The sequence below is a fragment of the Apodemus sylvaticus genome, chromosome 2 (assembly GCF_947179515.1).
Source record: "Apodemus sylvaticus chromosome 2, mApoSyl1.1, whole genome shotgun sequence".
Taxonomy (NCBI): domain Eukaryota; kingdom Metazoa; phylum Chordata; class Mammalia; order Rodentia; family Muridae; genus Apodemus; species Apodemus sylvaticus.
In genome coordinates, this window is record NC_067473.1 from 57347071 (window position 1) to 57359543 (window position 12473).

At 36.5% G+C, this 12473-nt stretch overlaps 1 protein-coding gene across 3 annotated transcripts in view; it reads left to right on the forward strand.

Annotated features, from left to right (window-relative positions):
• Positions 1-12473, forward strand: part of Exoc4 (exocyst complex component 4) — a 772455-nt gene that overhangs the window by 72283 nt on the left and 687699 nt on the right. For all 3 annotated transcript variants that reach the window (XM_052173404.1, XM_052173402.1, XM_052173403.1), the window contains exon 6: positions 9884-10127. In XM_052173404.1, coding sequence (XP_052029364.1) covers positions 9884-10127 — 244 coding nt within the window. The remainder of the gene's footprint in view (positions 1-9883; positions 10128-12473) is intronic.

The window sequence follows — 12473 nt, forward strand, 5'->3', positions numbered from 1 at the left end:
CATATCTATCTATAATGGATATATATATATATATATGTGTGTGTGTGTGTGTGTTTATATTTACATGCATACACATACATGTGCACATATGTAAATATGTATATACATACACATATATAGATCTGTATTCATTTATTTCTCTCTATGGGTATATACATTTATATTGAAATATGAGTTCAGTTACTATTGAATTAAACCTACTGCAATTCTGACTTTTCCTTTTCTTTTATTTACAATGGTGAGGTACTTATTTTACGTTTTAATTTTTTTAAATAATATATGCATAAGTTAATTTCAGAATTCCTTGAAAATCAACTCATGACAGCAAAAATAAATTTATGAGGTTTAATGTAAGGGGTTTTATTATATGTTATATGGCTTAGCGTATGTATTACTTTTTAAACATTTATTTATTTATTTATTTGTAAAGTGTTTTTCATAGTATATATTTGGATCGTGTTCATCCCACTCTCAACTAATCTCATATCCTCTCACTGTCCCATCTGCTCCATTTTATGTTCATTCTTTTTTTCTCCTCTTGTTTCCAAACAAAGCCAAAATCCAAATTTAACTGACAAAAATGAAGGTGAAAATCAAAACAATCATAAGATCTATAAGATAACCCCCTGACAATAAGAAAAATGCCCCCCAGCAAAGCAAAACATGGAGTCCACAAAGAAAGAAAGAAAGAAAAAAGAAAGAAAGAAAAGAAAAGAAAAAAGAAAAGAAAAGAAGATAGATAGATCATGAAGTTTATTTTCTGGGGCTTATCCTGGAGTGTTATTGATAATACCCCGTGACACTTCATTGGAAAAAACTTTTCCTTTTGCTCGAGTATAAATTGCATTTTGGTTAGGAGTAGGTATCCTGTGTCCACTTGCCTTTCATTGCTGGGGTCCTGTCTGGTTTGAACTTGTGTAGGTCTTGTGCATTCTGCCAGTGTCTGTGAGTTCCTATATGCATCAGTTCTGTTCTATCTGGAGTACACTGTTTATTTGGAGTTATCCATCTCTTCAAGCTCTCAGAATCTTTTCACCTCCTCTTCTGCATAGATCCCTGAGCCTTGGCGGGGCTGCAGGGGTTGATGAAGACATTCATTTAGATTTGAGTGCTTCAAAGTCTCTTATCCTCTGCACACTCTTAGTTGTGGTTCTCTGTTAATTTTCATTGACTGTGTGAAGCTTCTCTGCTATTGGTTGAACTGGTAAGTAGGTCTAGCAGTATGTCATTAGGAATCTCTTGTATTGCATGCTCTGTGGCTTAGGGTATGTATGAATTACTTTTCTATTGGTGTGATGACCACTAAGACAAAGGGAACTTGGAGAAGGAAGGGTTTTGACTTCAGTTCCAGAGGTACAAGAGTCTCTCACCATCACAGTGAGGAAGTGTGGCAGCAGGCAGTCATTGTGAATGGAGCATCAAGAACTTATATCCTGAACCCCAAGCAGGACATGGAGACAGCAAACTCAAATTGTCTTGATACTCCCAAGCAGGCCTCCAGTGACACACTTCCTCCAGCAAGGTCACATATACAACCACTTAACAGTGCCACCAGCCACCTGGCCAAGTGTGGACTTCTGCCCCATGTGAACTGTCCTCATTCAAACTCTCACATGCGTTGTTTGCAAACACCTGAAGTTACTTTTTATTTCACTTCATTTCCTTTAGCTCATGATTTCTCTCATGTACTTTTGTTCGTTTCAGTCACATGAACTATACACAGAGCATCCCAGTTGTATGAAAGCACTCGGGTGGGTGTCTCTTCTCCAGCAGCACTATCGCGGATGCCTCTCTTGTTAATCCAATTTCATTTCTCCTTTATCTTTTTTTTTAAACAAACAATTAGAGAAGCATATCTTTTCTCATGGCCTTTCTTCTACAAAAAGTAGAATACTCTCTATACTTTGGTGTTTTCACTTCAGGGTGTCTTTTGGAATTTACTGTAGCAGGAGACAATCTGAGTATCTGCTGTCGTACTCTTTGGCAGCGCTTTGATCCAGCAAACTTAAAAGGGAAGCCAAATCAGGAGTTAAATCTGTGTAGGGTGTTTTTGTTGTAAAGCTTTCCATCTCTTCTCTTCTGCTTAAAATCCCATGAATTCACCGTCACCACAGTTTGTAGTTCAGTCGTGTTGTGCGTATGTATAGTGACGTGCAGCTGTCATCTTTCAAAACTGAATGTCTGTACCTATGCATCAGCTGCTCTTTCCCTCCTCCCCGTCACTCTTGGCAGCTAGCATTGAGGTCGCTGTTCCTGGGAACTCACTGCTCCGTACACCACCTATCATCGGAAGCACAGTGCTTGTACTTTGTGACTAGCGAGTTTTGCTCAGCATAATCTGCCAAGGTCAAGCCAAACTGTAATGTGTCAGTGTCCTTCCTTCTCAAGGCTGGGCACTTGCATTGCTTAGATGCTAGATGTGTTTGTCCACTCGTGTTGATGGACACTTGGGTTGCTTCTAGGTCATGGCATGACAACAGTGTTGTGCTGCAAACAGTTTCTTTACTGTCCTGTTAGGTCTTTGGAATGTGTATCCCGAAGTAGAAATGCTGGATCATATGATGATTCTATGTTTTTGTCTTTTGAGAAGAGCCACGGTTTTCACTATAGTTACACGTTTCTTTTTATCAACAGTGCATATGGGCTCTGTTTCTTCACACTTGTCATTTTCTGTTTTCCTTTCTGATAGAAGACATCTTAATTGGTCTGAGGTTATATCTGATTGTAGATTTTAATTTGCATTTCCCTAATGATTAGTGATGTTGAACATCTTTTTATGTGCTTATTGCCTGTTTGTTTGTCATCTTTGAAAAATGTTTATTCATGTCCTTTGCCTACTTTGTAATTGGGTTATTTGTTCTCTTATTAGAAAATAATGTTTCTTATTTTAGTTATTAACTCTTCTTCAGAGACATGAATTTCCAGTACTTTCTTGTGTTTGCTCATATTTTGATCAAGTCCTACCCATCTTCCCTTTTTCGCCTGTGCGTTTAGTGTCATGTAGGGAATGCTTGTTGAAAACATTTCTGAGGCATTTGTCCTGTCTGCACCTAAGAGTTGTATCATTTCGATCTTATGCTTAACGCTCTGATCTATTTAGAGGAACTTTTTGTGTGTAGTATCAGTTATGGACATGTGTCTGTAGTTTAGGAGGTGTGTAGAGTCTTCCTTTAGCAGAGTAGTCCAGGCTGGCTTCCCATTACAGGTGAGGGAGGCCTGTTTTCAGCAGCCTTCCTAAGGTAACATGCCATGCTCTGTTAGGTAAAATGCTGCTTTGAGCAGCTGGGCTTCAGTCACCCCTGCTTTAGCCTTCTGAGTGCCTGGGGCCACAGGACCGTGCTGATGGAATCTGCTAGAGTTTCTTTTTAATTTGAGGTATTTACTAGTTTCACCTAGATATGTTTTAGAGTTGGTTATTTTGTTTAGATTTTCCCAGATACCCTATAGCCTCTTTCGTAAGTTAAAAAAAAATATTGAAGAAAGTTTCTGGTAAAATCTTGGTCTGTAATATTTTATAAGTTTGTTTTAGTGTTTGTTTCTGTCTTTCTCACACTAATATTAGTTCTTTTTTTTGCCTTCTTTTCTTTTAATCTACTTTCTCTTTTATCTTTTTAATCTCTTATTTTTTCCTGCATTTTTTTATGAAATGTCTTTAATATTTTCCTGGATATTTTAAACTTTGCTTTTTAAATATCTGCAATAATAGTCTTTTCCTTTCACTTTCCCCCTGACTTTCATCACTTTTCATATCTTTCTATATTTTTTTCATGTCTATATTTAGATTTTTAATTTCTGACAAAAGGTAGCTTTTCATATCTTCAAATTTTTATTTGAATATATCATTTGCATTGAAGATGTTGCCTTCTTATTTTCTTGTGTCTTTTTTTATTTATGTATATTTATGTTCGTTGGGGTTTCTATGTGTCTTATGTACATCAGTATAAATTTGTTCATTCGCGCTCTCTCTTTCTCTCTCCCCTCCCTCTCTCCTCCCTCCCTCCCCTCCTCTCTCTTGTGGTATAGAGTACTTTAAAGGCTTTTCAGTTAATTGGCTCCCTCTTCTGTGAGTATAACAAAGTCCAGATATGTTGATGTTTTTTTTTAATTGTTTCAGTAGTTGGAAGGTAGTCGAAGATGATGGACTCTGCAGTGTTGGCCCCTGACTTCCACATGCTCACTGTGGGTGTGTTTCCCAACATCACTCACACATGCATGTTCTCACTTGACAATGTAAAGACAGGGTGGAATATGAAACACCAATTTCTAGGAGTACATATAGTTATTATTTTTATTTTTGGTTGTTTTGAATTTGGAGCAATTTTCAAGCTGTCTATCGCATTGGTGATTTCGCAGTTCACAAAGCTGGAAGTCTTCAATGTACATTTTTTGAATATTTTTGAGTTTTTATATACTGTTTAATTTAATATTTAATTTAAACACAACTCTGTGAGATTGATAATAAAATTTTCACCTTATGGGTAAAGGAATAGAGGTCATTCTAGATTAAGTGACTTGATCGATATCATTAGCCTGAAAGTGTAGAGCTGTTCAGACCTAAAATCATAAGACTTTGATCTATCACGCTTTTGCTGTGTCTTGCTTTCTACCCAAATAACTGAACATATAGAATCCTGACAGTGGATTGGGACCCAGTACATCTCAGTGGTTGTCACTGTGAGCTATCAGTCTATTCACCTGTTTGTATCTTTATCCTGTATGCCAGTTAGTTTTATGCCAGCACCCCCTTGATGGTTACTCCTGGACCTTCACAGGTCCCTCCTCTAAATGAGCTAATGGGAATCAACCTCTGTCCATGAGAAAAGGATTCAAGTTAATAATTTTTTGTTTTCTTTTGTTTTAAAAATACTTGCAGAGATGGCTCAGTCGTTAAGAACATTGGCTGTTCTTCTAGTGGACCTGGATTCACTTCCCACCACCCACATAGCAGCTCACAATTGCCTGTAACTCCAGTTCCGGGGAATCTAACACTCTCAGAGATGCAGCCAAAATACCAGTGCACATAATAAAAAAATATTTAAAATATTTCCTGCCATTGCTTTAAACACAGCATCTTTTCCTCTTGACCAATGTGAGTTCTTTTGAAAGGACTGTATCCTCAATGCATTCCGGTCAGCAGGGTGGGGTCCTCTTCTGTGCGTTGAGATCTGTGTCCTGTCTACCTTACATAGTCTCTTTTTAGGCAGCATCTTTTCTGGAGTGGCATATTTTATTGTCTGTAGGTTTCTTTAAGGTAATTTAATCTGCACCTTAGGGGTTCTCAGCTAACGTTTTTGAAGTACCTTAATCAGGATTCTACACTCCAGGGGTAGTTAGTTAACATTTGAAAGACCCTAATCAAGATTCTGTACTCCAGAGGCCACCAGTGAGTCAGTTACTCTTCTCCTCTGCACCGGTGGGTACATTAATTAGAACAAAATGTGTATGAAGTAATTTTTCACTGGTGAATGGAGTGGTGTCTAAGATATATATTTGACCAAGAACTTCCACAGAGATAAGATTGGAGGAGGAGAATTTAAAAGTAGGAGCATGATTTGTGTTGGGCTTGTGGCACCCATGGTGGATGGTTATCCTAGGCCATTAAGGATAAACTTTAGCACATCACTTAACAAAGATGAGCCAGGCTCAGCTTTCCTCTGTTGGCCTTTCTATGATGAGGCCACTGGCTCCACACCCTGGCCCTTTTCATTGTTTGCATTTCTTGTCTTCAGTAATGTTGCTCTATTTTGAGGCAGACTATTTCCTTTCAATTTATGGAGTTATCCTTTATGTATAATTATGTAATAAGCAAGTTGGATATCTTAGGACTATGAATTATAGTGTGATTTTTGAAGCACACAAAATTACTTTTTAGTGGCATTTTTTTAAATAGTTTTCAAAAATATGTCAGTATTGCCAGGTTCCCATCTGTGGTGTAGCTTTGTAGACAGGTAATTTGTTTGATAGTTTAGTGGTCTAATTAGGCTTGGCAACTTTTTCAGAGGCTTCTTAGTTTTTCTTCTCTTATTTTTTGAGATCATAATATAATTAAATCATTTCCTCTGTCTCTTACCCCTCCCAACCCTCCTTTCTCTGTTTTAAATTCTTGCCCCTCATTTTTATTAATTGTTGTTACAAAGTCTTCTTTTAATATTAAATTTTGCTCAGTACTGGCAGGCAGTTCTTATATAGAACTAGTATTGTTTAAATATAACATGTAATTCAAATTATATAGATTGAAATCTTTTGCTGTATGGTAACATTATACAATTTACTCTATATTGTATATTGTAATGACAAATGACAGCTCTCAGGAGTTTCTATAGTAAACACTGCCATTGTACTATGCCTTAATATGTACAAACAGCATGTTCTAAGTGATATGATAAGGCATGTTCGACAGAGAATTAAAGGGCCTTATCTTTTGCAATTTTATGATATGTTATGATACAAATTGCTGATTTTATCTTAATAGTATTGAAGAAAGAAAACAGCCATGAACTTATGGTCTAGATTGTTTTCTGTCTTCATGTGCAGAGTCATTAAACAAAAAGTATTTAGCATCATGAATAGATTTTTTTTTTTTTTTACCTTGTTTACTTGCTATCTTTTGTTCAATTTCTCTGTCGTAGTGTCTTTCTGTATGCCTCTGGGTTGTCTCTAACTTGTGATTATTTCAGGTGTGTCTAGGCCTTTTTTTTTTTTTTAAATGTGCTGTTTGTAATATGGTATACACATAAGTGGCTGTAAACTGTGTAACCAGAAATGCATAGTTAAAGTAAATATGGAATTCTAGAGCTTGAAAACTTTTTGATATCTTCTCCTTAGTTCTTTCACCAATCCAGTCAAGCGGAACCTTCCTCGGTTATTGCTAGCCATAGCCACTTAGGTCTGTGTAAACAAAGCGTGTGCATAATAGTAAATACTCGGAGATAGTAGGCTTATAGAAGAAATAATATGGCAGGAGTCATCCCCATTCTTTAGTATGTAGCAGTAACCTATATGGTAGTAAGAGTCTTAGAGCTACATTTGATTCATCTTCAGTTGTCAGAATCTTTAACTAAATAAAACTCAAAGGTAGGAGAATTGGAGCTCAAAGTAAAATATGTTTAGTTTTAAACGTCTAATACCTACAAATTAGGAGTCCACTGTAGTGAATCAGGTGCTTGGGAGTAATGTGGGCTTCAGGAGTCTGGAAAGATGCTCGTCTGTCCTGATTGTTGGGTGAAGCCTTAGTGAATTTCAGTTAAAGTATTTTTGAACATTTTCCTCCAGTAATACTATCTGATCTTGTAGATGTTTGTGAATATTAGATTAGTCATGGTTGATTATATTACATTTTTACATTGGCTTTTAATTTTCAGCTGATATAAGTGAAACAGGTACTATAAATCAATTAATATTTATACAATTAATATTGTACTGTTAAGTGTTTATGTTCTAGGAGATTTCAGGAGACAACAGAAAGCTAAGTCTTTAAGCAGATGTTTTGTTTGTGGCCATGGCATTTCATGTTCAAATATTGCTTATATGCTTTTCTTTAATGAGATAGCTCTACAATTAGTGTGCATATAAGTAGCTGTATGCCATGTCATTGCAGGCCAGATTGTCTTAAACTGTATTTGTGTCACCATCAGCCACCCTGGGCAGTAGCTGTGTTGTCTAGGGGCCACTTTATAGGTATCTTGTTTGAGGCTCATAGGTGCATTTTTTGCAAAGAGCATTTTGAGCAGGTAAAGTTCCATTACTTTTCTAATGGCCTGAAGATCTTCTTGTAGTTCAGCTTCACTCCCTCCTGTTCTATGCTGAATTGAGATGGCTCCCTGCTGCTGAGCACTGTCACAGTTTTGCTGCAGGATTTTATTTGCTGGAGAGAATATTTCTGTGGCCTGAGGTATTCTACTTCTTCATGTATAAAACAAAACCAGTAACTGAAATGTATGTTTTTATAACATTACGTTAGGTAGTATTGGTGATGCTTTAAAAACTTGTCTTCAGATTTTCATCTTTCAAGGCTAAACCTTTGGGTTCTACTTCTAGTTTCATTAGTATTAAATAGTATGGTTACTGAGTAAGGAATGTCTTATGCATATGGTTTCTCTGACTTTCTGGGAACCTAGTGAGTCTAATAGGACATTATGGATAAAGTATATTGAGGATTTATTCGTAAGAGTGATCTTGTATAAGTAATAATATCTTACTTGCTATTAAAATACCTTTGGTTCATATTTAAGTGCATATTTTATGTTAAAATATAAGCATCCTTAAGATGACTTTTTAGTCATTTAAAATATATAGATTGGTAGTATTAGCTATATTTATAGTGTGTACAGACAGTACCTTTATCATTCTGTATGACTCTTCACCTTGTAAAACTCAAACTCAGTATCTCTTAAAAAATAACTATGCTTTTCTTCCTTTTCCTTGCCTGTGACAGTCTACTTTCTACTGTTTCTAGGAATTTGACCACTCTAAGTACTTCATTATTAGTGGAACCATAAAGTGTTTGTCTTCTGTGACAGTCTTATTTCACTTAGCATGATGTATTCCAGGATTTATTCATATTGCAGTTTGTTAGACTTCCTTTGTTTAAAATGGAGTAATATGCCACTATTGTTTATATAGATCACTATATGTTCATGTGTTGGTGCGCAACTGGGGTGATTCTAGCTGGGGTAACTGTGGATAATGTTGCCATTATAATAGTGAATGCTGTGAATAAAGAAACTTTATGACTATATAGATATGTAGTTGAGAAGTACCGTTGTTAATAAATACTGGTGTAGTTTGTGGTTTTCTTATGTGTCTTTATTGTGCTTTGATATCTAGGGCTTATGGCATTTGCAGGGATATCAAGGTTGTTACATGGATGGTAGAACATAGACTCCAGTCCTCATGATTGCTAAGCCTTCTTTCCTGCCCTACATGACTTTTATAATATAGTTTTTAGTAGGGACAAGTATCTTAAGATCATCAGCTAATTCTTTTCCTCAACTACTCACAGGGGTGAGAAATGCTAGTAGTTTGAGGATGGCTGTTTCCTCTTTTTTAATACCAGATGGTTTGGGTAAAGGTTGTAATATTAAGGTCTTTAGGGATATTTGGCATATATAATTTACAAGAAGGTTTTCATTGATTATTACAGATGTCTGTGAAAGATAATATCTACCCCCACCCTCACATACTCTCTTTCTGTCTTACTCACTTTTATAAGCAAGGTCTCATTATGTATGCTAGACTGTCTGGAATTTGCTATCTAACCCAGGCTTACTTTTAAATTCCATTTCTATGTCCAAGTCCCTCAGTAGCTGCGATTAAATGTTGTGGGTCATACCTATGTTTAAAGACAAGTATGATGGCTTTTGTAGTTATTTAATACCTCATCACGACCATTTTTCCCTCAAACTCTTCTCATATATGTCATCTTACATATATTTCTTTTCATTGTTTTTTGTTTGTTGTAATCATGTACTTTTGCCCCTACATGTATTTATAACATCTTTTATTCTCACTGTTTATCACTTCTAACTAATGAGTAGGAAGTTGAAGCTTAGGATTGAGTCTTTAAAGTTCTCCTGAAATGCCATGTATTGTATTTTAGAGATAGTGTGTCCTATGAACTTAATTTATCAACAGACTGTGTCTGAATAATCAGTGTAAAACTAGATATTTACATCTTCCTATAGAATTGCTTGTACATTTCATTTCTTACCAAACCATTACCAATTGGTTTGAATTGTGGGCTGTTGCATATTACTTTGTAATTTAATTTAGCATAAAACTTCTCCCATTCCTTAACAGAACAATCAAAGCAGTTATTGTCTTCTGTACTGTTGAATTAATGTGGAAACTGGATCTGATATTTAGGTGTTGTTTTCTTTTGCAGTGAGGGAGATGAACCTGCAAGACATCAAGGAGGACCTAGAGTGTGATCCAGAGGAGAACAGCACTCTTTTCATGGGAATTCTTATTCAGGGGCTGGCCAGACTGAAGAAGATCCCTGAGACAGTTAAAGCCATTAAAGAGCGTTTGGAGCAGGAGCTAAAGCAGATTGTGAAGAGGTCAACCACCCAGGTAGCAGACAGTGCCTATCAGAGAGGAGAGAGCCTCACTGTGGACAACCAGCCAAGGTAGGTATGGGTATAGTCTGGGCTTGTATTGTATTGTATACTTTTTTTTTTAAATATTTATTTAATATTTGTAAGTACACTGTAGCTGTCTTCAGACACCCCAGAAAAGGGAGTCAGATCTCATCATGGATGGTTGTGAGCCACCATGTGGTTTCTGGGATTTGAGCTCAGAACCTCTGGAAGAGCATTAAGCACTCTTAACCGCTGAGCCATCTCTCCAGCCCGTATTGTATACTTCTAGGGTGGAGAGTAAATAGCTTATTTTCAGTTAGGATCATCTTCTTTAGCTGAGGTTACTCTATTCTATACATAGTCAGGCCAGGCATTGTCTGTCTTGTTTTCGATTTGTTGAGGTTTAGGTTTATTGTCCATATTCACTGACAGGGAATGAGAGATATCAACCTGTTTGTGATGGAGACTATTTATTAATATGTATGTTAATAAACCAATGGCAAGAAAGAATGAAGCAATTGCTGAACTTGTATCAGTTACCAAGCTGTTTTTGAGATAATTTATGGATATATTGTTTCATTTAGCTTTTACTACTGCTCAGTGAGCTAATTCTGCATGTCCACATCTTCCAGCTAGGGAGCTGAGACTCGGGTAGTGATTAGCCCAAGCGTATGCTTGCCGGCTGACTAGTCTTCAGTTTGAGTACGGGACTACTTTGATTCTAAAGTCTGTGCTCTTTCTACTGCCCTGTGTTTTCCTCATCATCATGTGGTGATATTTGTAAATAGAAAAATATCAGAAATTTCTGCATTTCCTTAAAACAGTGACTGGATTTAAATTTCAAAATTTTTAGTTCATCAGAGAACATGTCAAATCTATTATGATCCTAAGCCATGGCTACTATACACTGGGAGAACATGTTTGTCAGATCAGAATTAGGGACAGTAGTTCAGTATTGTATGATAGTGTTTGAAATTAGGACTTAGTAAAAAAAAAAATCAGATTGATTATAAAGTGATTCCTTTTACTCTCTCCTCCTTTATTTCTGCCCTTTCCCCTCAAACCCACACCAGGCATGTGAGGGTGGAACAGCCTGGGAGAAAAACACAGTGAGAAGTTGAATTTCACTGGAGAGTAGAAGGCAGCAGATATGCTGGTGTGTAATGACAGTCTCAGTGCTCAGAAGTTGAGTCAGGAAGATCTAGAGTTCATGGCCAGCCTAACTTACACTGGGCGACACTGCCTCCAAGAAAAACAAATCACATGTGAAAGAAAGTAATTTTCTCCTTTGTTCGAATGGATGTGCGTGGGAGATGGTAATGCACAAAGGGTGATCCTTTTCTTTATGTGCTACTATGGAGATGCTACTGTTTTTACTTAACATGCATACATTTTAAAAACAGACATTAAGCAGAATTAAGGAAAAAGAGTACTAACTCCGCCTAGATTTTAATCAGACTTATTTTAATGTTTTGGAAAATCTGATATATTCTATTCATATTTTCTAAATTCTTTTTGTATATCTAGATAACACTGATACTGACTTAAAATCCCTTCGAAAGTAATTCTCTCATGAAGTTATTTTAAAAGTGCTATAATTGGTAAAGGAAAAACAAAAAACCAAATAAAAATCTACAACTACTATCTACCTGCCTACCGTCATGGAATGCATCAAAGCAGATGGTAGAAGAGCCTGGGTCTTGTAGAGATCTGAGTATTGTAGCTCCTGGTAATTTACGGGGTTGCCTGCTCCTGATGAGGTTATAATGCTTTACTAAGAACATAACACACATGCATCTGCATACACACAGATATTTGTCATTGATGCCTCCTTCAGTCTTCGTGTGTTTCGTCACTCATGGGCTCTGAGACGCCAGCGGGTAAAGTCGGAACTGAACTTTACTTTTCTGCTTTCTTTGCTTGGTGCCTGGATTTCTGCAAAGACCTTTTGACTCTTTGCTAATGAATACTCGAAAATTCTGCTTTGCTATTTGCTCTGTTGTTGCAAATGCCCAGATGAATAGACTGAACTTTCATAGGGAAATAACATTACTATAATATATACTGGAACCAAAGCAAAGGGCACAGATCAATAACTTTCCTGCAGCTCTCATTATGGTTGCCCTAAAAACATTGTGTCTTTCATAGGATTTTTGACCTCTTCCTCTGCTATTGCCTCAGCTGCTTCCAGATTCACGAGTGGAAATTACATCAGTAGAAGCAGAAAGCCAGCTCCTTGCCTTAGGAAATTCTAAATAGCTTTCTGTGAGGAAGGAGTCAGCAATAGAGGGTTTTTTCTTCTTTTCTTTCTTCTCCTTTATTTATTTCTTCTCCTTTGTGTATTTATTTATTTGTTTATTTATTTATTTATTATTTTAAAGGTTTTTCTTTTCT